Genomic DNA, 26,824 nt, shown 5'->3' with positions numbered 1-26,824 from the left:
GCGATGCTCCGGGGGGGCCCCCGGCAGCATCACGTCTATTCTCGCCCCCAGAGCCACGGAGGTGGGTTGGAGCGCTCCTCCCACCTCAGCTTCTGGGTCGTCCTGTCTCAACACATCATTTCACCCGCCTGATGGGTGTACCCGCTCCATCCTCTCTGCACCCCCCCCTCCACCCCCCAAACCCCCCGCAGTTAAGCAACTACTCTCTAATGCGAGCATTAGGGAAGAAGAGGGCTTCGTTTTGAGTGTTCTCTTTGCTCGGAGGTCGCTAACACTAAAAGGCATGTGACATAAATTTTAAGATTATGGATCGAAGGCGAGTGGTTGTATGTCAACGACTAGCCAGACAGAGGTACAATTCAGGAGATTGACAGATAAAAAATGAAAGAGATAAAGCTCAGTGATCGCTCACATATTACATTTAACCCCTTGGTAATCTCTCTGCGCCGCAGCTGTCGGGCAGCTGACCAGATCGGTTAGCGAAGGGCCGAGCGTCGCTCCGAGCTGTGGACTGACAACAATAACATGGCAGGCAAAAGTTAGATGAGGACATTCTGCCCAGCTAGCGAAGGCCAACCCGCTGCGTCCACGTAGCCGAAACATTTTAGCTTCACTCGCTGCCGCAAGCTAATGCAATGTACTTAAATGGAGTCACTGTCGGTTGCGTGTTTGAATGTTGGATACTGACTGAGTCTGTCTTAAAGCCATTTTGGGGGATTTGTTTGCTTGCTCGACACAACCTTTGAGTATTTGGAGGCAATTGTCAGTTTGCTTGGGCTTTCTCTTGAGGGAATAGCACCTTTCAAGTATTGTTTGTTGTCCTCATAGGCTCTTAAATAATATTGCTCTGCAATTATGAAGCCAGTATTTTTTTTTTTTCTCCGAACGAGCATCACTGGCGATAGTTTGCAAGCTATAAATATGAGTACATGCCGGAAGTGAGTTTTAGAAGCTGGTTAATATCAAGCAAGGGTACAAGAGACAGGCTGATGAATGTATCCTGGGGACACACACATGTGCCAAGACAACGCCTGTTTGGACGCATCTGCCCACCACAGCATAAGATTGCTTTGCAGCTTTAATAACATTTTCAAAATGAGATAAGCGGATAGAGGCTTAGCCTATGTGAATATAAAAAGAAAAACAACAACAAATTTGAGTCTTTCATCTTGTCACGTCGCTATGGGAGTACTAGCCACGCATAGATGCTCCTGAGAAACTTGCCAATTATTGACAAGTGCACATGCCTCATTTATTCAGCTACATTCTCTTATCGGACTGTCATTTTGGCGGAATGCTAATCAAAACCGCCAAGGTGGAGAGCAGATAATGACTCATGAAATGTGACTGCATGATCAATGAGATAGATGGATTGATTCCAAATACTATGTTGTGTTTTAAAGAGAGACAATTCATCACACAACTTCAAAACGAATCCAGACTTCCTTTAAATTGGGAGTTGGGTATTATTGTTTTCACCTAGTTGAGGAACGCAGTGAGTTGTGAGAAAATTTCGTCATGATATCAAATAGGAGTTCAGAATTGACCTTATAGAGTCACGTACATTTTGGTTCCTAGGAAAGTACAGTACTAAGAGTTCCAATGCAAATCATATGGCAATCGTAGCTGCGACAGTCTGAATTCGTTTATTCTTTGAAATTTGACCTTCACAGTCCACGGATTACATCGTGTTCCTCTAGATGAAGTGATGCTCAGTCTATACACAGTATCACGTATTTATTAAAAAAAACAAAAACAAAAAAAAACTCTTTCCTCAGTGTGTGATGATGATACATGACCCCTGCCGAGGCAGGACAGCCTCAACACCTCGGCCGGGCTTGTGGGCTGCATGCAAAAACAAGGCACCTGTTGCTCCTTCCTGAAGCCAAACGACAAAGACATAAATAAGCAAAGCTCAGAAAAAAAAACAAACAACAACCCCGACCCTCTCTTGCTTACTCCCCGCAGGGACGGCAAACACAATGCTTGCCACACGCTTAATGACAGATGACTGCTCCTTGTCTTGCAGCAGCACATTCTGTTTGAAGGATAATCAGTTCTCATCTCATAAAGTGATATCGTGCACAGATTGAAACTGCACTTGAAAAATGTTTGGCTAAATTGTAAAAGCTGAAGGAATTTATTTGCGTCAGAAAAGATTTACCATCAGCGTAACCTCAATACTCCCTAATTCTCAGAAGGTTCCTCAAACTGTTGAAGACAATGAAGACATATGGTACATGATTTCATATTCACCTTAAATGAGCCTGGCCACGCTATGTGGAAGCGCGACCGTGACTGGAATGGAGTGTCGCTCGCTTTGTGGATGATCCTTCATTTCCGCTCTAATCCACAGGCCTGATCACGTGTCCCCATTGAAGGAGTCGCGGGGGATTGACCTATATACCTGCTGACTCCGGCCAACCTGTCACAGCTGTGGCGTGGCGTGGCCTTTAACATGTGCTCTCTCACGCTTCACACCGCGTACTTGCTCGTCCCTAAACCGCTGTTCATTCAGACTGCACTTGGCGCACTTACGATGATTTAAAGGGCTCCGGGAGAGTTTCCCACGCTTGACTGATTGGCAAAATATCACTGGATTCAAGTGAAAATCGAAATGGGATTTTTTGCCGAGATTGCAACTTGTTATGTTTCGGTTTTATTATGTAGCCTGCTCATGGCATCAAATTATTATGCTGACTGAGGCAAATGTATTTATTCGCACACTCACCTGAGTTCATCCCAAGATCACCTTCACCCGCCACGTCCATGTGGTAGTTGTAGTGGCCTCCTGCTCTCCTGACCTTCACTTTTTAAATTAATTATGATCCCCTGTGTTGCATGGCTCACGGCTTCTTATTCTTTCTTATACACAAAATGTGAATCATTCTTTTGAGTTGCAGAATTAGTGAAAGTTGAGTGCTTTAAAATAGACAAGGATAAAAAAAAAAGGTTGGAAAATTGTAAAATAAAAATATAAAATCTAACATATTTGTCGCTTCTACAGGGTGATGGCTCCGTTTTGTTTTCATCTCTGATTGGGTTCTAACCTGTGCTTGTTTTAAATGTCAACTTTGTACTCTCCACTGATGCAAATTTGTTTCGAGAGGATTTTTGTTGTCCATAGCAGCTCAAATGTTCATGCCTTTGCAAGTATGTTCAATATCAGTTGACATTTCTTACTCACAGTTTGCTGCTGTCTGATTCCTGACAGAAAAGCCCACGCAGGAGGGAGCTGAATCTTGCTGTGACTTGACTGACAGTAGGAGGGCAACACCGAGTTTTTTCTTTTTTTTTTTTTTTTGTAGTAACTTCCACTCAGTCTGCCTGCATGTTTCCTATAAGCCAATACGCTTAGCTTCCATAAAATCTGATGTGCTGTAGAGCTGTAAAATGGCCCAGCAAGTATGACAATAAAATAAATCAATAAAGGCCTCTCCCGAGTGTAATATTTAGCAGGTTGCTCAAATGTGGCTCAGCCACCCATGAGTTTGTCATTCTGCACTGTGCTTTCATCTTACTGTGTGGGCGTGTGCTCCCACAGGGCTTCACATTCCCTAATAGAATTCTGCACTCTCTGGTGCCCCCTATGGGCGGGAAGTGTAAACGCTTTCTACACTCCCTCCCTCAGGGGGGGGCGGGTGTTGTGCTTCTGATGTTAGTGGTGCTTTTCTGCACTCACTAGTTTTTAGTTGTATATGTGCAAGTTTGTTTGCACTTTATTGAGCCTTTACTTTCCTGTCTGCTAATTGGTTGCTTGTGCTTTACTTTTCAACCATTTAATGTGTATTGGATTATTCCATACAATAACCCACTATGTATTATGAAATCATCCTTATGGGTTTACCGTTTCATTTTCAAACCTGTGTTTTGAGTTCTTTGTCCTTCTGGAGGGTACAATCTGATTATTTGTTTTAGATTTTTCCCCCATGGCTGCCAAAGTGTGCTGCATTATATAATGTCGATGAATATGGAAGCGAGATGATATGTGCAGACACCTCATAATGCGTTTTTGCACCTAATTACATGGGTGCCCTCTGGTCGCACATATGCAAATGCACACGTGACCTCGGGCGGCTGTAGTGTCTCAGCAGAAGCCACTGGGAGCCATGGGATCAATCTGTGAGAATGGGATCAATCTCTCTGACCTTTTCCTTATGGTAACCTGCAGTGTTCACTCTCTCATTATTTTGAGAATAAAAGGGCAGCTTTGACGCAAGTCACCCGGATGGATCGTTTTGTTTTGTTTTTTTCTTCACGTTCTACTTTTGTTTCTCATGCCAGCAACCACGTTCTGCTTTGTCAACTGAATTTTATAAAGCCTCCAACTGAATTTACATTTGCTATTGCATCACAATGCCTCCACAGAATACATTCTGCTCTTTTTCACAAATCAAGTCATAAATTAGGCTTGGCTTGCATCTGCCTACAGCATTTAAGCTCATTTTATGATTATATGGTGTATTATCTGCGCTAGAGACTTATTATGATTGTGAAAAAAATAAAAATGCAAGAGAAGGTCCACATTACCCCAGAAAATATATTGATGTGTAGTTTAATAAACATTGCATCTTTGTAAAACATATAATGGTTAGTGCAAAATTAAACTGACTTTAAAATACAAGAAAAATAATAAATGAAGTTCTGACCTGCTTTCTGAATTCAGTCATGTGGCATTTCCAAGCTTAGCCGTGATATTTTCTTACCTTAGCCCCGAGGCACTGTGATGTCATTTTCTAGCTAACTAAAGCACTTGAACGGATGCTAGACAAACTAATGCTGATGTTTTAGCGGATAGCGATAGGCACGACAGGTTCCAAACTTAACGGACAGATTAGTGCGTAGTCTTGTCAGCTACATCTGAGTTCCATTTGTGAGCCAAGGTGAAGAACACTCTCCCGTGAGCAGACGAGTTAACCTCCCGCCATCTAACGACTTTACCAATTCACTAACGAGATCTCACTCACAGGCCACTGCTCCCTGAATCCTGCCACATACAAATGCAAAAGTCAAGTGGATTACTAGTTAATGCCGTCAAGTGATTCATTGAACCATTTCTTCAATTTGATAACTTTGGTTTGAGTTTATTTCCACCTTATGTGCTGTAATGGCGCTGCGCTCGAGCCTCATATTGAGTTGTTTGGTTTGTTCGAAAGAAGTTCAACGGCTAAATCTGAAACAACTGCTGTTATATAGCAGCTTGATTTTTCTGCACAGTGTGGGAAGAGGTGGGAGGTGTAGCCCATATTCCGCACCAGCTAAAGCACTCCACATAAATAATTTGCCACTCTCGGTCTTTTCATATCGCCACTTCACATTTTGCTGATTCAGGATCTGGCATCTCAGGAAGACGGTCAAATATTTTTTTAATTAAATTAACTCTACTTGGATGCCCAACGAGAGCGTATAAAAGGCTGGATGTTGAAAGTGGATATTTCTGGAAAGACGACATCATTGGGTTATAGATACTGAACACACACACCACAACAGTACTGTAGCATCGGTTGTATGTATTTAGTTCCAATTCAGCCCTAAGTGAAAAATGTCCCTGTATCGAGTAATCACAAAGGCCGCCGATACTATTTCTGTAAGTATGTTTGTAAATGAGGTTTATATTAATTAATATTAATAATGTTAATATTGAATTAATTTTAGAGTACATTTTTAGAGGTTTGCTGCAAACATATTTTTTGTTTGCTACCTTAATGAAAACTTTTAAATTTCAATCTCCATCCTCTATTTCTTACATAGTAACGGTATTGGTGAGTAATTCGGACTTGGAGTACACAAGTGGTCTTAAAGTGGTATTGAACAAGTTGAACCAAATTTCAAGTTATTTTTTTTTTCAGTAAAAGTCTTTGTCCAAAAAAGACTGTCAGCAAACATATGACATAATGTACCTTTACTAATCATGTGGGTCACAAAGCAGCAGGCGTTTATCGGCATTTCTACACAGCCTTTTTTTTTTTTCCCAAACGTGAAAGTACTGCGACTGGCAGATGGTTGGTTCAGCGAGTGCACCTGTTTATATATAGCTTTTCAGTAGCGCGCTTGGAGAGAAGAAAACAAAGCAAGTCTGTCTGTATGGCTTGTCGGTTGCTCCATCATCACACTAGTATGTTCTTACCTCAGACGTGTTCGCTTGTATTAGAAATGTGACTTCTCTTAAAGTCCCAGTGAAAAACAACAATGACAAAAATATGTCTTGTAAATTTGGCACACCATATACGAAGTGTCGCTAATAACCCTGCTAAATTTGAATCATTAAAATCCCTCAAGTATGTATACAAAATGAAGCTTAAAAATGATGATATGAATATGAAAGCAAGTGAACCAAACAATGGTTGTTAAGCGCTACACAGATTGACACGGGCACTTAATTCTGTACTTTTATGACAGCTTTCATCTACAGGACCTTTGATCCTCCTGTACTTTCAACAAACTGCAGCGCAAACTCTTACAACAACGTGACTGTTTGTACTTTCTGATCTCTATTCAGCAGCCAAGCAGTCAAACAATAGACAGTGTCTGTTTTATGTATCGTTCCAGAAATCCCATTACCAAAAAGATCAAATTGTTTGTAGGCCCCAGGAGTCTCAAGATGGTGCCAATCAATGCAGAGCTGACCTGATCCAATTGATTGAACGCCCGTCAATCTTGACTCATTATTTATCTTGCATGTTCTCTTTAAAGTGCCATGGTGCTGTATTTGAGAAAGCAATGACCGTAATTCAATTTTTGGATCTAAAACATTTGTCAAAAATTGACAGTAGTCAATTTATAAGAGTCCTCATCAACCTTCTGAATAATTAACATTTATGTTGCACTGCTTTGTTTTGTGTTGTTATGCAAGTCTTGACAGACTGCCTCTTCAGACCTCAGGCAAACGAAGATCCTTTTAGAAACGGAGAGCAATTAGAAACATGGTGCTACCGCCTCTCATTTCATCTTTCATAACGTGTAATATAAGCATCCCATTTCATTGAGCCGCCTCATCGATCTGCCGCGCTGACCTGATATCTAATCTGTGTACGTTCAATTTGCTGTCTATGAAGGTTTTTCTGCGAACCTTTCACTCGTGTCACTGTTTATATTTACATATGAAGATAATGTTCTGTGCAAATAATGGAAGACAAATTGCAGTCTTGCTGATAGCCGAAGCGGTATGCGTCATATTCTCCGTTCTAATGGTCGTTCTATCACGACAGATGTTTGAATTTATGTTCGCGGCACTTTCCATCTGTGTACTCAAATATTGTCAAATTAGTGAAGCATCTCAGAGGTAAAGGGCCACGTTTGGACAGGTTGAATACAGAAAAAAAAAATCATCATGGAATACAGTATAACCTAACTCGAGTTTCCTAATTCTAATTCCTGTTGTCTTTTGTATTTTAGAAAAAAGAATGGCTCTGTTTGAACTGCCAGACACAGAGAGCTATGTCAGGAAGTTTGGGAGATATTCCAGGTCCGGCCACACAAAGCGCCGTTTCCACCATGCCACCTGCAGCATCTAATCAGCAGCCACCACAGCAGAAAGAAGCGGATCAGCGGTCAGGGCCAAGGCCCTCAGGTCCTCAGCAGCAACAGAAAGCATCGGGTCCCCAAGTAAGTGGCCCTGCCTCTCCTATCAAACAGGCTGAGCATTCCCCTCAAAGCAAAGGGATACGCCAAGCTTCCCCTCAAATCAAGGGTTCTGCCCACTCTGTGGCTTCAGCTAAGGGTTCCTCTCAAACCAAGGGTCCAACACAACCCCCAGTCCAAAGTAAAGGGCAATCTCAGAATAAGGGCCAAGGTCAAAGTAAGGGTCCTGCTCAGTCTGGTAACCAAACGAAAGGTCAGAGCCAGACTAAAGGGCAGACGAAGGGATCGGTTCAGCCCACTGCTCAGGTTAAGGGTCCTTTGTCTAGTGCCAAGGTTGCATCCACCACTAAAGCAGCACCCAATAATTCCAAAATGTCTCCCACCTCATCAAAAACAGCACCCAGCCAGTCTAAACCCACAGGTACGTCTCAGGTACGCAAACAGACGGCGAGCCAAGAGAAGACAAAAGTCCCACCCAAATCTCAAAAGGAGGATTTCAAGGCCTCACCAAAGAAAGCCTTGTCAGAGACTGTCACTTGCCCAAAAGACTCGAAGATAGCAGATGTGCAGAAGTCAAGACACCGAGAAGTGAGCTGCTTGAATCTTCGCCTTCTCGTCACTCCCGCTCATTATCCTTTTGAATATTTTTTTGTTTCCTTTGGTTGCATGTATACATCTTTTTCATCACATCAATATTATTCAATAGTTGTCCTATCATTATATTGCCACTGTTATAATAGTTATCATATATTTTTTTGTGTTTAAATATGGGTTATCAATGTTTATTTCCTGAATTTGTTTATCATAATCACCATCCATTTTTATTGTTCAGCAACATGAATTTTACTCTCTTAAAACTGCTGGGTCACAAACAACCCAATTTGGGGTTGAAATTGAACCCAACGTCCTGGGTTGTCTTTTGTACAAAACAACCGACTCATTTTTAACCCAGCAACTTTAGGGTTCTATATGTAATTTTTCTTAATGTCTCCATTTTTTATTTCTATTCCCGCTTTTGTTCGCTGAAGCGTTTTGTTACATGTAACAAAATGGTGACACTATTTGGAGCATTCAACGCATGATCATTATTCTTAAACATCTCGAAGAATGTATAAGAGAATGCACCATGGTAGCAATCAAGCATGTAACGGAATGAATTGTCTGTTAATGTTTGTTTAAAAGTCTGTTTTTATGAACAGTGCGTTTGAATTGATCATTTGTCTGTATGCAACACTAAAAGGAAAAATCAACCAAAGCATTCTTTATTATTTTATCACCAATTAAATTGTATTGACAACCTGATCCAACTCATAACCACTTCTGGATTTTGCTGGTGCCATCTATGTAGAATACATTTGATCCGTAAAGCCTTTTGGTTGATTTACTTTTAAATTGTTACGACGAGGAAATGGTTGTTCAGTTTCATGTACTGTAACATGCTCTCATATGTTCAATTACGAATCCCATTTGTATTTGATACGGTGCATTTTATTCCTTATTATTGAGAACTGCTCAATAATAATGACTGTTTGCTGAAATAGCGGGATAAAAGCTATGCACTAAAGCTTGTAATTGACTTTACAACCAGTTAATTGAAGAAAACGTCATGTATTTCATTGCGTCTGACTTCTCTCTGTTTCTTTTCTTTCAGGATCACGTTAAATCAAGTACACAGAGTTTAAGTGACACCGGATACTCCTCAGATGGAATCTCGAGCTATCAAGGGGAGATTATCGGTCGGATTCATGAAGACGTGGTCAAGCTCAATGAAAGGGGTGTGCCCATTTCCTCTGAAATCACAAAGTTAGAGACATCAATGAAACCTCTTTTGGAGTCAAAAACCACATCGGACCAGAAGCATAGGCCTCATTCATTGTCTGTTGGACAAGGACGGGACATCAGTCCGGAGGACGATGCAGCGAGAGATGACTCGGACGATGAGCTCAGCTGTAAGCTTCGTCACGATTATGTGGAAGACAGCAGTGAAAGTGGTCTCTCGCCATTACCGGTAAGACAGAAGAAGTCACATAAAGACTTAACAGATGAAGAGTTTATGAGGAGGCAAATTATGGAGATGAGTGCCGATGAAGATGAGTTGGAGGAATATGGTGAGCAGAGGACTAAAAAAGGGCATAAAACTAGTGGAGATTTGAACACAGAGAGACGACGACTCCCGCACCATTCCAGTAGTTTTGAAGAGGCAGCCAAAGAATCAGCAGATGTGGAAGAAGAGGAAGATGTCGTAATGGCCGGGGGTCTTCGCCGTTTTAAGACAATTGAGCTAAATAACACAAATAGTTACAACAGAGACATGGAACTCAGCACTGAGCATGACCTACGAGAACCAGAACTAGAGATGGAGAGTCTTACTGGTTCTCCAGAGGAGAGGTCTAAAGGAGAATATTCATCCACTCTACCTGCTACCACTCCTAGCTACACTTCAGGAACATCACCGACGTCAGTGTCATCCATGGAAGATGACAGTGACAGCAGCCCGAGTCGAAGAGCAAGACTCGAGGAAGCAAAGCAGCAGAGGAAAGCTCGACATCGCTCACATGGGCCATTGCTGCCGACAATTGAGGACTCCTCTGAGGAGGATGAGCTCAGAGAAGAAGAAGAGCTGCTGAGAGAACAGGAACAAATGAGAGATCTGGAGCAACAGAGGATTCGAAGTACCGCTCGAAAAACAAAGAGGGATAAGGAGGAACTACGAGCACAGAGACGTCGGGAAAGATCCAAAACTCCGCCCAGTAATCTCTCTCCTATCGAGGATGCGTCACCAACGGAGGAGCTGAGACAGGCTGCAGAGATGGAAGAGCTCCACAGGTCATCGTGTTCGGAATACTCACCCTCAATGGACTCTGAAGCAGAAGGCTTTGAGATCATCGGCGGCAAGCTGTACAAATCCGGGAACGAATATAACCTTCCAACTTTTACGTCACTATACTCTCCAACAGAGAAGGCGCCATCTGCTGATAAAACGCTAAAAAGTGCAGAGGAGGTCTATGAGGAGATGATGAAAAAAGCTCAGCTCCTTCAGAAGCAAGGAAAACATGTCACTCAGCAGAAACATTCACTTACTGACAATACAAACCTTCAAACAGGTTCTGCCTTAATCCCCGGCTCAAGCCCAACCCAGATTTCTTCACCGATGTCCTTCTCCACAACTGGAACTGACCCACGAATTCCGGGAATTCATGCAGCACAACATCTTTCAAAAGAAACTCAAAATAGGATGGTGTCGCAGAGTGCCAAAATTGAAGGTGTTGTCGGAGGAGTCACCACAACCAAAATTCCAGTTAGCCACACTGCTACAACTCGAAATGCAGCCGGTGCGGGCTCCCAACGGCCAGCGCAGGCATCGCCTGACTCGTCCTCACTAACCTACAAAGTTTTCTCCCTTTTCAAAGGGCCCAGCCCACAATCCTCACCCACCACTTCTCCTGTGCAAAGCCCAACACATACAGGAAGTGGCGGCAGGCAATTGCCGACACTGCCTGGCGGACCATCGTCAACTCAAAGGTCGAATTCACCACGTCTTGTTCGACAACAGTCCTCTCAAGACTCACCAGTAATGGTAATAACACTCGGATCTACGACAACTAATCCCACCAAACCCGTAACGGTAAACTCGTCCACTTCCCCTTTATCGTCACCAACACAGGCTAGCTATAAAATCCCGTACAGCTCCCAGCACCCATCGGCAAGTTCCCCAACTTCTCCTCAAACATATTCGTCCCAGCAGCCCCCAAAACATTCTTCACAGATGGCTCACCATGTTGAAAAAACAAACGTCGCCATTGGCACGCAGAGTCGAGGATCACTTTCTATGGAGAATATATCTCTTTGTAAAATCTCAAACATTTCAGGCACGTCAGTGGTCATGGTCCAAAGCCAAACCCATCCGACGAATATTGTGGATCTTCGAGCCCCGATGAGATCTGCCCCGATTATAATGACAGATCAAGGGATGGATCTAACATCCTTAGCTTCTGACGCAAGAAAGTACTCCTTGGGAGCAGAACAGCCATCTGTTCGACATACAGCTGTGCAACCACTTATCATGAACCTGAACGCGCAGGAGCATCCGCATGTATCCGTTTCAACGCCAACAACAGTAAGTGTGACAGTTGCAGGTTCTATGTTCATCTCTCAACCCAAACAACCCATTGTCTACGGAGATCCTTTGCATAACCGTGTAGATTTAGGCCAGGGAGTGGGATCCGCTGTATGTTTATCCCAGGGTAAGACGCCAGTTCCCGACCCATCTATTCCCAAAATCGACGCTTGCCTGGAGAATTTAGGTATCCAACAACAGCAGCTGCAATTACAACAACAAAAGCTCTTGCAGCAGCAACAACTTCTTGAGCAGCAGCTCCAGCAACATCAGCAGCATTCCTCCTTTGCTCGTTACAATTTAGCCAATCAAATCCCTCCACTTGTGATCAAAAAAGATCTCGTAGTAAGTCAGACAACCAGTTCCCAGCCCACAGTCACTGCAAGAGTAGCTCCGCTGTCTTCCCAACCTGTTTGTAATGCCCCACATGATATCTATGGTGGAGTTGTTCTCGAGCTACAAAATAAGCCAACAGTTATGAACCTATCCACAGGAAAGCCCCAGGTTATGATGGTTCAGCTCGATGAGAGTAAACCATCCCAGGCAGCAGTGACTCAGTTACTCAAGAAAGAAGATCCTCCACCCGTGCCTCAAGTCTTGGATTTGACTGGGCAGATCAAACCAGAAAACCAAGTTGCTTGTTGCGATGTTGTATACAATTTGCCATTTGCTGGTTCCTGTGCGGGGTCATTTACTCAGAAGCCCACAACAGGATCACCAGATAAAAAACCTACCACTGAGACCTCAAACGCACCACCTCCCCCTCATCATATGCATTATCATATCAATCAACAGCAGCAATCTCAGACCACGCAGGGCGTAACGGACGAACATAAACCATACCAAACGCCGATAGTCCCATCGGGAAGAATACAACCCTCCATGTCTGATAATAATCTGCCTGCCGTGACTGAAGCTGGTCACTACCAGAGGAATATTAAGGGAGGTGTGGCAGTAGATCTTAGCAACACCAATCAGACTTACGACAGTGGCTACCTCGGGATGGGAGCCCAGTATGGCTCATACACAGACTTACGGCACCAAGGAGACATTGCAGGCCCAACGTTACCCATTCGGCGTTATGGCTCAATGTCAAATATCAATTCTGACTATTCCTGTGGGTCAAATGAGTTAACAGGACCACAGGATTCCAATCTATCACAATTCAGTGCAACCACCGCAAGGGAAATTAATCAGATGTGTGCGGCTCTTAATACAGTTGATCAGTTTGCAACACGGTATGGAAATATTCCCGAGTTATCACCTTATGGGATTGGAAGAGGTGCACATTTAGGTAGGCTGAATCTCCATCAAAGTTTAGCGTCAATCAGAGCAAGTTTGATGTATGGCCCAGATGGAAGACCCTTGTCGAATAGTCAAACTTTAACAAACCTGATAAATGCAAGACAAGCAAGTATACGCGCCTTGTATCCTGCTGCTTTAAGAGGAGGCGACGGCATGATATATTCGACCATAAACACTCCAATAGCCTCTACTTTGCCAATTACGACCCAGCCCGGCCCTGTTCTGCACCCCATGCCTCGAGGTATTTATAGGCCGTACCCCGCAGGCGTAACCGCCGTACCTTTAGCTAGTCTTACCAGATTGCCTCAAGTGAGTCAGAGGACTCCACTGGTCACCCAAGGAACATATTCATACCCTCCTTCAAACCAGTACCCTGTTTCAACCACAACTTCGAGCACTCTAAGCGCCGCACAAAATGAAACTCCCATGTATCTTGGAAAGCCTTCAACTGCAGCTCCAAGCATCCCACCATCCCAAGCCAGCACCACGAAAAACCCATTAGGAGCCGGTATGCAAACGACGATAGTTCAACAGGCTGATCAGACTCAACATATGTCACAGATGATCTCGCAAGGTCAAGGACAGCCTCCAACTGCCTTGACAGCACAAGCCCAGATGCAGCCACAGCAACTACCTGTTCAAACCGAACCTTTATCATTAACCCAAAGCCATCCTCAAGCTCAATCCATCAGTCAACCCCAACCAGTCCCACCCAGTGTTACTGCCCCAACATCCAAAATATCTCCTGTTGTTTCTCAGAAAAGCAAGGAAGATGAGCGGCTCAGTCAACAACAAGAGCACATGCTGCAACTAGAGCGAGAGCGTGTGGAATTGGAAAAACTTAGGCAGCTGCGCCTTCACGAAGAGCTCGAGCGAGATCGAATGGAGCTTCAGCGACACCGAGAAAAAGAACAACTCATTGTTCAGCGTGAAATCCAAGAATTGCACACCATCAAGCAACAGGTCTTACAACAACAGCAAGCAGAGCGGGAGACTCAACTGATAATGCAAAGAGAGCAACTGGCCCAACAGAGAATGCAGCTTGAGCAAATCCAGTCTCTGCAGCAGCAACTCCAACTGCAGCTGGAGGAGCAGAAAAGACAAAAGACAGCAGCGGTGGAGGCAGCGGCGTCCGCCGCAGCGGCGGAGGCGGCCGCGACATCGGCCGCCGCGGCTGCGACGTCTGCCCAGGGCGCCATACAAGGGGTGGTGGTCGGAGGAGGGCCTCCTCAAGGCTTCCTGATTTGTGATCAAAGTGGAAGGGTTCTACAGCAAGACGGGCAAACTGTGCAATTCTGGCAAGATGGACAAGTGGTCCAAGCCCTGGTGGCCGCTAGACCGATTCATAGTTCTGTGTCGGAAATGTCTTTGAGAAGCACTGACAAACAAGCTGAGTCCAAGATTATGAAGAAGCAAAACTCCATGCCCCGTCTTAGAGACAGCGCCGCGGATGATTCTGGTAAGAAGATAGCAGACAGTTGCGTGCAAACAGATGATGAAGATGGAGAGGACCGATTCCTAAACCGACGTAGAAGAACAAGGCGTATTGCAGACTCCAGTGTGCAGACTGATGAAGAGGACCAAGGCGACTGGGACCAGCAACCAGTAAGGCGCCGACGTTCTCGTACATCAAAGCACTCGGAATCCAGCGGTGAGACGAAATCAGATGGGTCATCCAGAGCTGTATCTGCAAGTATCGCTATTCAAACCTCAAATGACTCGTCATGTCAGACTGAATCTGACCAGCTCGGTCGAGTTTCGCCAGCTATTCATATCACCATGGCAGAAAGCTCAAAGGTCGACCTGTTACATTACATCGCAGCACCTGAGAGGACCCGCAAGGGAGAAAGTCTGGCTTGTCAGACTGAACCGGAGTCACAGTCTCAAGGCGTTGTTGCTCCCCAACTCAGTGTCCCTACAACAATAAGTCCATACTCCACAAGTCTGCAAATAGCAAATCCATCTGACCCAAACTCTCAGAGACATCAAGGAGTCACTAAGTTTGAGAGACGAAAACCCGACCCACTGGAAATCGGTTACCAGCAGCAAGCGAATGAATCTCCTCGCCAGGCCCCCAAATCCCCTCAGGTTTTGTACTCACCGGTGTCGCCATTGTCTCCTCATCGTATGTTGGAGACAACATTCGCCTCACAAGAAAAGCTTAATAAAGCCCACGTCACGCCCCAGCAAAAGGCCTTGACTGCTGAATCGCCGCAACGCCACCACTCTCTACCAAGGCCCATAAAAAGCGTGCAGCGCTCCATGTCTGATCCGAAGCCTCTCAGCCCCACTTCAGAGGATCCTGCCAAGAACAGATTCTCTCCATATTATCAGCAAGCTGTGTCCAACAGTCAGGTAGGAAACAGCATTTTCATTTTTTTAATCACATTAAGGGAAAATAACACAGTGCCAATCTACACTATTAACTAAACTATCGTGAATTAATAAATCTTTTCTCACAAGTATTTTCCAATATAGCACACACACAAAAATGACTGTCCCTCGTAAAATAAAATAAAACGTGCCATATAATTTGCAATGTAAAGATACACTGGATCTAATATCAAGCATGCTTGTCGTGCCAGAATTATATTTCCCTTTAGCCTTTTCCCTACTTTTTCTTACTTGGCATCTCCACCCCCTTTTCTTCCTTTCTCTCTCTCTCTCTCTCTCTCTCTCTCTCTCTCTCTCTCTCTCTCTCTCTCTCTCTCTCTCTCTCTCTCTCTCTCTCTCTCTCTCTCTCTCTCTCTCTCTCTCACTCACTCTTTCTGGCTATCAAATGCTTAAGAGTTGCCAGCAGGACGCACATTATGGATACATTATTGTTATGGTTAAATTAATATTGCTTTGAAAATGATCTGGAATAATTTATGAGAGAAAAACCAAAATCTTACATCTCGACTTTTTCATCATCGTCATGAATTTACCCATCTCAACTAAATTGTAAGTAGACATTTCTATATATATATATAAAAAATGCTTTTCTCATCTTACTGTATACCACTTTTAATAATTGAAGGAATATAAAAAAATGACAACTGTACAGATTTGTAATCTAACAAATTAGACGATTGCAGACAAATTTTAAATGTCGGAAATGAATCTATGCTTTCTCCTTGTTAAAATGTAATAGAAGGCTCATATTATACTGATTCTGGATCGGTCAGACAACCTGACCGTCATGATTATCCGCTTTGTAAAGTTATATGTTCATGGCACTTTAATCTTTCCCAAACACAAAATCAAATATTCTATTTAAATTTCTGTAAATAATGCTCTGGCTCTGCATGTAGGTCAATTAAAATGAAGTACTTAATTTGACTATATATCAGTCAACATAATTCTTAAATTAGGATATGAAGACCCTTCGTGCATACTGGGTTTCATTAATGAACCTAATTTACATAAACACATTCTGTTTATAGCTCATTCTGCTGATGTGTCTCTCCCTCTCTCAGCAGATGGCCTCCCTCCAGCAGCAACAGCAACAGCAGCAGCAGCAGCAGAATGCTGTGATGAGGAAGGTAAAGAGGACTCTTCCCAGCCCCCCTCCAGAAGAGAGTCCACTCCCCATAGTTACTCCAGCACAAATGTACAGTTCTCCCGGGATGCCTCAGAGGGTTTTGCCGAGACCTGCGCAAGGAGTCACCAAGGCAGGCTTGCTGAGTGAACTGAAAGCTGTCGAACAAGAGTCGTCAAAGCTCAGGAAGCAGCAAGCCGAACTGGAGGAAGAAGAGAAAGAGATTGACGCCAAATTACGTTACTTGGAATTAGGCATTACACAACGTAAGGAGACCATGGTGAAGGAGAGGGAGAGAAGAGAGTTAGCTTATCTTCGCTGTATGGGTGATGCTCGAGACTACATGTCAGACAGCGAACTCAATAACCTCAGGATGGGAACTGCAACGGCAACCTTTGATGCTAATGGTTTGCTGACAAGGCCCAGCACCGCACCGCTCAGTCAGTTTACTAATGATCTCAACGCAACATCGCAGTATTCCTCAACCTCGGGCTACATGTCTTATCCTTACCCTCAAAATCAAGCGCCAACACAGCAGCCAGGCTCATCTTACCATCAGATTGGGTTCCAACCTCCCCAGTATCCTTCATCCTCTGCTCCCCAGCCTGGGACATTCCAGCCCCACCCCCCTCCGGGCCCCGGCTACCAGAACCAGGGAACTTATTCTTCCCGTATGTACGGCCAACCCTCTTACCAAACAGATCTCGGCATGCATCAGCATGGTCACCAGGCCTTCCATCCACCGAGCCAGCCTATGCCAGGCCAAAGCCTCCCTTATCCCAGCCACAGCTCCTACCAGCCTGGACTTCCTTACCCGACCCAAGCAGATATCCTCACAGTACACCAAAGACCAAGACAAACCTCTTTGGCTGACCTGGAGCAGAAACTTCCCACCAACTATGAGGTCATCAGCAACCCAGCAGTTTCGGTGGCCACATCCGTGCCGGATACCGCATACGGCTCCGCCTACAGCAATGCGTATGGACAATATCGCCCCCCTGAGCCTGGTCTGACACACTCTGGTGACAGCCCAACATCTGCTTACGTTTCAGATGAACATTACACCTCTAATTTAGAACAGAACATCCCAAGGAATTATGTAATGATCGATGACATCAGCGAATTGACCAAAGAAAACAGCGGGCAACCAGTTGATGCTCTCGGTCACCCGGTAGGAGGGCGATACCGCAGCGAGAACGGCCCCGGACGTGGCAGCACCTATGGTAGACCTGAAGATGAGCCAGTGGATGCATACGGAAGACCCACTGGCACGGTGGCTTACCAGAGCACCATGGACGCTCGTACTACCACCACGGTTAGCGGAGGATCTTATTACGATGACTACAAACATACATCACGGAGCAACTCCGGTAGCCACAAAGTCTCAGCCAAAAATCTCGCTCCTGCCGTCGTCTCTTCTAAACGTAGTAAACACCGAAAACAGGGAATGGAGCAGAAAATATCAAAGTTTTCTCCAATCGAGGAAGCTCGCGATGTCGAGGCAGATCTGGCATCTTACACTATGACCACCTCGACGGGAGGCAGTTGTACTGTGGTGTCCCGATCCAAGAAGCAGGACGAACTGGCATACGGGATGAAGAGGAATGCTTACGACCAGCAGAAATACTATGGCACCAGTCGCGAGGGTCTCGAGGAAGAAGATCGCATGTACGGCTCCGGTAGGTCCAGGTCCACCGGCTACGGCATGGATAAGATATCATCTCGAGATGCCCCAGGTCACAGAAGTAAATCCTACGAGAGGGACGCCATGGAACGTTCTCAGAGAAGCGGTCGCAGTGGAAGACCACCCATCCGCAATCAGAATTCAGAGGAAGAGAGTCCAATCAGTCCTGTTGGTAAACCCGTAGGCATTGGACGGAGCTCTGCTGCGGCCAACGCTCACGATGTGAGGAACCAGTATGGGTCAAGTCATTCGCTTCCAGATGTGCAGGACCACCACAAGAAGGACCTTCCAAGGAGTCACGTGTATAAACCAGATGACCCTTACCTTGTAGACGACATGCACTGTGCTGTTTCTGATAGTGAAGGTAACTGGTGCTGAATCATTTCTGCTGTCTTACTTGTTTGTCCCACCTTTGAAGTGCTGAGATGAGACTGCATGCCAAGTGAAGAATGTCGAGAAGAATGCCATAGCTTTTGTTGTCTTCTCTGATATTTGAAAAGAAGTGATTTCATGTTTTTGTGTTCTGCATGCTTTTTCTGTGTATAAGTTGGTGTCCTGTCTTTTTTTTCACTGGTTTCCTGGAATGTGCATAGCTGTACAAAGTGGAGTTTGTTTTATCGCATGGCTTCTATCTACATCACACTTTGCAAGGAAAAACAATTGACTGATACTCTTTCTTCTGGTTTTTTAAAAAAAACAAAAAAAGCGTATCATTTGGGCCAAGAGGAGACAGATTGGTTTGAAAAGCCTCGAGAGGCTCGTTCAGAACGTTCAAGACATCACAGAGGTGGAAGTCAGTCGTCTACAGGTAGGCGCGCAAAGCACACCTACCATGACTATGATGAGCCACCAGAGGAATACGGTCCCCAGGATGACAACCATCAACGCCATTCCTCCTCCGCATCGTCACGGGACCAGCGATATCACGGCAACAGCTCCGGGAGGCACAACGCTTCCCGACACAGCTCCGAAGATCCCAGGTCCTCTCGTTCTAACAGGACACACCCCAAAGACAATTCGGGTCGATTTGATGGCAGGGGCACTTCCTCCGCACAGAGGAGAGCTGGCCCGGACTCCCGTTCTAGCCAAGGAAGTCCCCGGAACTCAGGAGAATTCTCCCGTGACCCGGCTTCCGGTCACCACCACGGCACCGGAGGACGAAGCCAGAGACAAGCGGGAGAGCGCACAAGAAGGCAGGATCCCTCTGCTACAGGATCCAAGATGCAGCAGCAGGGCCATGCTGGGCAACAACGTTCAAGTGGTCAAAGCCAGTCGGGGAGACATCCTGGCTCGGAAGCGCTTGATGGTACTCAGCAAGTCCAGCCGCAGCAGCAGCAAAATGTACAACAACAACAACAGCAGCAGCAAAATGTACAACAGCAACAACAACAGCAGCCGCAGCAGCACAGCCACCCACCTCCAAGCAGCCAGCCAAGTGGACCATCGCTGCAGCAGCAGCAGCAGCAGCAGCAGCAGCAGCAGCAGCAGCAGCAGCAGCAACCCAAACCAAACCAGACACAGGGACGCCCAGGAGGAGGTTCTGCAGCAGGCCAGCCAGCAACTACAACGGTTAGTTAACAAACAAATAAGTCAACAGTGCACAAACGGCTTCTAGTAAAAACCGCCTGCTACGATTCAACCCACCACAACTTAAATAATAAACGACAATGATAATAAAATCTTAGGATTAATAAATCCATCATTTCCGACACTCCAAAATGAGTCGTGTTGTAAGTTGAGTTGTAATTTTTCCAAGGTCAAAATGGATGCCACACCATCAACAACTTCGATAGGAATGAAACCTACAATGGCAGTCCCAAGCATACCTCAGATGACCAAAACGACTCCACCGCCTCTAACGGGCATTGGTAAGTCTCAGAGCTTTAATCAATACAATGTCAACACAAATAGTACAAGGCGGTCATGTTTTTTGTGTTTACAGGCTCGAAAGCCGCCCCAGTGGGGATCGGTAGCAAAGCCGGTGGTATTGGCAGCGCTGCGGCTGGACAGGCACCTGCTGAAGGGGAAAACGTTCTGACCAAAATTCTGCAAGGGGGAGCAGCCGAGCAGGCGGGAAAACTGGGAGACGGTAGATTGGCTGATAAATATGATTTGAATGCTTTTCAGTTTGTTTCTCTTTGTGTCATGGAGTAAAGTGGAAAATGATTGAGTTGCCGTGATGTGTTGATCTTTTTTGCTTTTTATGTGTTGATCGCAGCTTTGTCTGGCCTTGGGAAGAAATTCACTTCGTTCTTTTAAGTTGAAGAGGAGAGGGTGAGTGAAAACCTAGAATTTTTATACAAGTCGCATTGTAGGATGTGAGGCAGCAGATGGCAACCCACTTGTCAGCTAAAATGAGCAAATAATTGTAATTTCGATGTTTTGGAATGTAGCAAATGTACTAATTGTTATCGTTCGATTCTCATCAAAGAAAATGTCTCTCCTGCAGGTCTGCGGCGTCACAACAATCCAAAATGAGAGTCTTTGTACCAGAAAAACCTATGAAACTACATGTATTACTTTTTACCATCACGGAAGATGTCAAGCCGGAGCTTGAAATCCTCTGAGCATCAGTAAGTGTCTTGTTTTTTCTACTCTTTGTCTTTTGAGATGAATGCACTGTCACCTGCTCACTTGTGCGTTGAGTTATTGTCAAGAATCATGACAATAATCCACTTTGGGTAAAAAAATAAAGAAATAATAATACCGTATTTTCCGGACTATAACGCGCACCTTCAATGAATGGCACATTTTAAAACTTTGCCCTTATATAAGGCGCACCATTAATGCATCATGTCAGATTTTGAATTCAAATCAAATCATTCTCCATTTTATCTTTTTTATTTCAACAAATTACTTTTAAATCACAAAATAATGATCCATAGTCTTGATTTATGATTCATAGTCTTCAGCGGGCCACTTATGATTGATTTCATGACACAATGCTTCGGGCCAGTTTAAATTTAGGAATTTGGTCCATATATAAGGCGCACCGGACTATAAGGCGCACTGTCGGCTTTTGAGAAAATGTTAGGTTTTTAGGTGCGCCTTATAGTGCGGAAAATACGGTAATAAAGATTTTTTTTTTTTTTTACAGATGAATGGCAAATTGCAGTTCATTAAGGTTTTAAAATGTTTGCTGTTGCAAAAAAAAAAAAAGAAAGAAACACCACAGGATCTGAGTGCTAATCTTACTTTGTGGCTCCCACACACACTTCCAATAATCTAGGCCAGGCAAACCGGGTTAAAATTAGCCGGAGAAAGCTAATTGTGGCTTGGATTTAATGTCACTCACGCAAAGACGCACGGGAACAAGAGCACACACAGGCTCGCACATTCATGACTCATGGTTAGCAGTCCTCATTACATGCTGCAGTGAACTAATGGGCTAATTCTGCTCAATGATGCAAAGCCACTGAGGAGCAGATAAAATGAATTAGAATTCATTTGATTTTAGCTTCTGTCCAAGCAGTTTTCTCAGGGTTAACCTGATGGGGTTCTTCATTCAGATGCCACAAATGCTGCGCTGACAAGTCTGTCAATTTGAGTCTGTGGCCAGCCTGAGGATTCATTAGGAGAATGTACAGTTAAACCCGGCTCATGGTCCCAGTGGATTACTACCGACACCATCAGGCCTGCGATTGGCTGCAAGTCTCCGACAGAGATGTGATTTAAACTCATTGATTGGTTTCATTTGGATTGATCTGGGTCCATGTCAGGAGATCTAAAAGCACTGCCCGCATGAGTTAGCTTTTACATGAGCCCTTCATTTGGTTTGTCTTCTTATTCCGGTCAATTTGATCTGGCATGGATGTACTAATCTTCAAGATATATCTGTCTTCATTCCAGGAGGACTCGTGTTCTGCTTCTTCTCCTCCTTAGAAAGCCCTCTGGGATCTAAAAGAAAGTTCAAGGCCCACTGATGGGAGCATTCTGGCTGCGCTCCAATTGTGGAAAGCCTCATTGCGCCCTCTACTGGATGTTCTCCATATCTGAGGATTATACATCTGGCAAGGATCATTTATTCCACATTGATGGTGATTCTCAAAGCACGTCAAAGGTTTTTCTGGTACCAAAGAATCATATCGCTCGCAGACAACTCCCGCAACAAACCTGAACGCTCGGTTTCTCCGATCTCTACATTCCAGTATGGGAACGTAACCCTGTCTTTGAATGTGTTCTTACTTCTCCTTCTTTTCTTTTCAGTGTCTCTACAGAATGCATTGTGTAAATGTGTACATGCACGCGCAAGTATATGAAAACTAAAGAAAAACAAATTCATATCTGTACTTTTCCAACAGCCACAATTAGTCATGAGCTTTAATTTTTATTGTTGTTTTGTTAGGGGGGAAAAAAAAATACTGCCAGTGTGCCCATAAGTGTGAGATTCACACCGATGAGAGGACCAAACGAAAGAGTGGCAGTGGCTGGATATCTCGCCATCACAAAGCCATTGCTATTGTCTACGTGGAGCTTTCATGTCTCATCTTTTAGTTCCTTTTCAATTTGCCTCATATTCACTGATTGGACGAGCCTTATTCAGAACTTTTTTTTTTTTTACTTATATACATATATATATATATATATATACATATATATACCTCGTATGTTTTCAAATGTCCATATCATGGCGCATTTATTTTTACGCAGCTGTATACTACTGTATGTACAAAATCTTTCAAGATGTCATCATGTAAATTTGTCATTTGTGTATTTACGGAATAACATTTTTACCTTATTGTTTTATTTGGTACAACTTTATATTTGAAGCTTTTTATTTTGTTAACTGTCACTTTTCTCGCATCAAATAATTTGCTTGGTGACTTTAAAGAAAAAAAGAAAACAAAAAAAAGCAATAGCATGCAGATAACGGTATATAGCACAATGGTATAAATGTTGTGTATGTTAGCGATGGGGATTTTATCCGACGCTTCTTGTTGTACAATTTGTCGAACGGTTTACAACCATCGTACCGGATGTCCAAGACGTGCATGTGTGTTAGGTGCAGAGACATTAGACTCTAATGCTTAGAGCATGCGGAGTGGTAGGAACACATACGGACGCACATCATTCGCCATGTCAGAGTTCCTTTCTGCTCTATGGTTAGAAAAGTCATCAATAATCTTACGAACAAGCTGGGCCCACTGCCTTTATTCTCCGCGTTCGCACGCACACACACACACACACACACACACACACACACACACACACACACACACACACACACACACGAAGTGTAGATGAGCAATTCAAATGTTCTATGCAATGACTCCTTTTAAACCCGGTAGTGACGTCATCACAACAAACCAACAACACCGCGTCAAGCAGTTTGAGGTCTGTTTTCACTGTTTGAATCTATGGAACTCGAGATGTTTTTGTTTTCTCCGTTGCATGTTTTCTTGAGCTGTCACCACCCTCCGAAGGGACTTGTTGCCAAAGGGTCAACTGTGTCTACTGTCCGTTTTTTGAATGTCCACCATCATGTTGCTTCGTAGCATGGGTTTGCTTGGCTGCTTCCTTGGCTGTTTGTTAGTTCCTCGACAGTTTTGCCTGACCTGGGCTTGCAGTGACCGTCTGTGCTGCTCTGAACCTGTGACACAACACACGGTCAGCACTTCATTTGTGTCAATATAATTGTGTACATATTGTGTTACTCGAACCCCGCGGGGGTGAATGGAATGCTTCTTTTTGGGATATAATTCACCTTGAAATGAAATCTCTGCAGCCAAGCCTTCAACGGTTGTTAAAGGTGCATGACTCGATCTTTATATGATTAAATGCTTGATTATATCCGAATGATGACAACCTGGCATGATTTCACCTAGGTTTGCAAACAAGAAAGCAGAAGATGAGCAAAAAAAAAAAAAAAAAGTTCAGCCAGTCACTCACAAATCAGGGCATGTCTTTTTTTTTTTTTTTTTTCACGTTGAAAGCACAAGCCTGGCTGGTAGTGGTCGCTGCTGGAAGACAAGCAGACACGTGGACGTTATGTCACAGTGCCTCCGAGATCGCCATCCAAACGCGAGATGGAGATCCGCTTGATGCGAGCGAGGCACGTAAGACTTAACAGCTTTTAGCGCAGCCATCCTCGTTCTAACTGTAAATACACGTTCATTCGACTGTACAGCTTTTGTTTGCAGTACGGCTGTCATGTGCATCCCCATGCCGTATTTGATGCCAATTTTTTTGTGTATAAAAGAACATTTATTAACAGTAACAAGGAAGATGATTATGGTACTTGCTTATGCATAGACTATGTGGCTAACTCGTACTGATTGTTTACAACAGTGGAACAAAAACGGAATACAAATTTCCTCTTCAGAAACGTATTCAGTCTATGTCGAGATTCTATCCTTATTGTATTTTAGAACCTCCACGGCAACAAGTTGCCTTCGATGTCCCACAATCAGGAGGTTTCCGTGGTTATGATCTAGGATGTGATCAGATTGTTTGGATGAAGCAGGGCAAAATAAAAAATAAAAATTTAAAAAAAAAAGGAAAAAAACAAACAAAACATCTGGAAAATGTCATTCACTGTTGTAAGTGCAATGGGGAAAAACGTCAGTCGTGTATCCATCGTGAAACCTTGTGCTCTATTCGGTGTATTCCTGTAAACTGATCAATTAGTACATTTTGGTGCATCATGTCCAGTAATGTGATACAATGAAAATATTGACCCCGCAATTTCCAAACAGAGAAAAAGAATAAACATTAAAGAAATATAATGTTGTCTTGTACATAGGTCTCCGTGTCAGCTTATTCCCTTAGCGCAGCTGCTTCCCAGGGCTTCGGGGGGAAAAAATGTCAAGCAGATGTAGGCTGCCTTCATCTACTTTCACTGCCACTTATCAGAGTTGCTACCGATGGTCCGGTTCACCCTCAGGCTCATGCAGACATTTAGCAGTCCAAAAGTGTCTCAAGGGAAGAAATAAGCCTCTGGTGGGAAAACACTTTAGCTCAAGTTATTATATATATATTTTTTTATTAAGTGGTTATCATGCCTTGTAGGGATTTCTACCTGTTGCATTTTGCAAAAAATTTTTTTTTGGTCATAAATCTGATGGCACCTCTGTTGGTCCGATCATCTATTTGCCGTCATGCTGAGTCTATCTCCTCGCTGCCCTTTAAATATCAATGCACCTCTGTGGTCCGCACCTGGTCCTCACCACCCAGCAGTCGCTTCCATTTAAGGCTTGTATCAACATCATCTTTTCCTATCCCTACTTAAAATTCAACAATTGAACCACTGACAGTGATTGACATTTGGATATTTACAATGTTTCTCTGATCATCGTTGTATTCGCTGTTGTACAATTTCAAGGACGCTATAATCGAGCGTCAATCTATTCATATTTCAAGGACATATTCCGTACGTAAAAACGATCTGTTCTAAATTCAAGCCGTTGAACATTAATACCTGAAATGACATTTCTTACTAGACTGTCATATCATTTTGTATGTAGACAGTAGAGTGCAAAATACAAGAGGATAAAAAGCCCCTTTTGTGTTTTGACCTTAAGTTTAATGTCAAAGAATTGACCGATGTTGATCTTTCTTCAAGGGCCCCATCCTCTGCCACTGAGATTTAATGGGTTGCCTTATATATCTTGAAAAGCTTGAAACCTTCTATCTTCCCTATTCAAATGAAGCAATAATTGACTATTCATAGACACATGAATATGGAATAAGATGGCTTGGCTTCACGGGTTAAAACAGCTCTATAACATTCCTAATAATTGATACGAGCCACCAGTGATGGATTTATGGGTGCGGCAGCCAACTACAAAAAAATCCATCCAAATGATATTTTGAAATGGCTAATGACATTCACGTCGCCTTTTGGAGATCTGCTTTCTTTTCTTCCCGACTGTTTGTCTGAAGGACCCCTCGCACTTGACCTCAATGTCGTTTTATTATTAAAGACAAAGTGTCAGCTCATAAAGTGTAAGCACCAGCAATCTGCAGTCATTTATTTCCCGAAAACCATGGTGGAAATAGACTCCCTACCCGTACCCGTCTTCCCTACAGTATTAACCCATCATTTCCTGCAGCCATGACCTCACAGGCAGTGTGACTCATGCACGAATGATGGGAAGCGTGACATCAATTATTGGAGGGCAGCAAAGACTTACTCATCTGTATTTGTTGCTCGCTTTCAAAAAGATTGAAATCATTTGAAATTAGCGACCTGCAATCACTCAATTTGAACTTGACCATTTAGAACGTGATAGTTTTCTTTAATGAAGCCTTTCTGCTGAATTTATTCAAATAAATAAACTATTTGAAATGATTATGGAGTCATTTCAATGAGTAGCGTCTTATCACCACTGGAGGTCAGCAGAGAGCACTAGTCATCATTTCCCCACAACCAATCAGACTGCTGTGCAAAATGTCCATTGAGTGTGTAAGACTCACTTTTACTGGTGAGTCATTCACACTTTCTAATCAATCAGTTATATTGACCACAGTCTTTTAAAGGACGTCGCCTTGAATGACGAACAACAACGTCAATGGGGAAATCTGAAATGAACCTAAAATGACATTTTCAATGCACTTACTCAAGCCAATCTTTGAGGACCAAGAATATAAATTCTTTCTTTTTCGTACAATGTTTTTT

The 26,824-nt window shown here is 43.7% G+C and overlaps 1 protein-coding gene across 1 annotated transcript in view; it reads left to right on the top strand.

Annotated features, from left to right (window-relative positions):
- Positions 1-22,747, top strand: part of bsnb (bassoon (presynaptic cytomatrix protein) b) — a 37,733-nt gene extending 14,986 nt beyond the window's left edge. Inside the window, exons 4-12 of the mRNA XM_085924762.1 lie at positions 7,396-7,605; positions 9,233-15,358; positions 16,462-18,571; positions 18,914-19,776; positions 19,964-20,075; positions 20,150-20,296; positions 20,426-20,481; positions 20,657-20,780; positions 22,057-22,747. Coding sequence (XP_085780888.1) covers positions 7,396-7,605; positions 9,233-15,358; positions 16,462-18,571; positions 18,914-19,776; positions 19,964-20,075; positions 20,150-20,296; positions 20,426-20,466 — 9,609 coding nt within the window. The 3' untranslated portion in view covers positions 20,467-20,481; positions 20,657-20,780; positions 22,057-22,747. The remainder of the gene's footprint in view (positions 1-7,395; positions 7,606-9,232; positions 15,359-16,461; positions 18,572-18,913; positions 19,777-19,963; positions 20,076-20,149; positions 20,297-20,425; positions 20,482-20,656; positions 20,781-22,056) is intronic.
- The last annotated feature ends 4,077 nt before the right edge of the window (positions 22,748-26,824 follow it).

Source organism: Syngnathus leptorhynchus, chromosome 11, assembly GCF_054491065.1.
Source record: "Syngnathus leptorhynchus isolate UIUO chromosome 11, UIUO_Slep, whole genome shotgun sequence".
NCBI classification, from domain to species: Eukaryota; Metazoa; Chordata; class Actinopteri; order Syngnathiformes; family Syngnathidae; genus Syngnathus; species Syngnathus leptorhynchus.
Note: the sequence above shows the minus strand (reverse complement) of the source record. Positions and strands in the feature narration are given on the sequence as shown.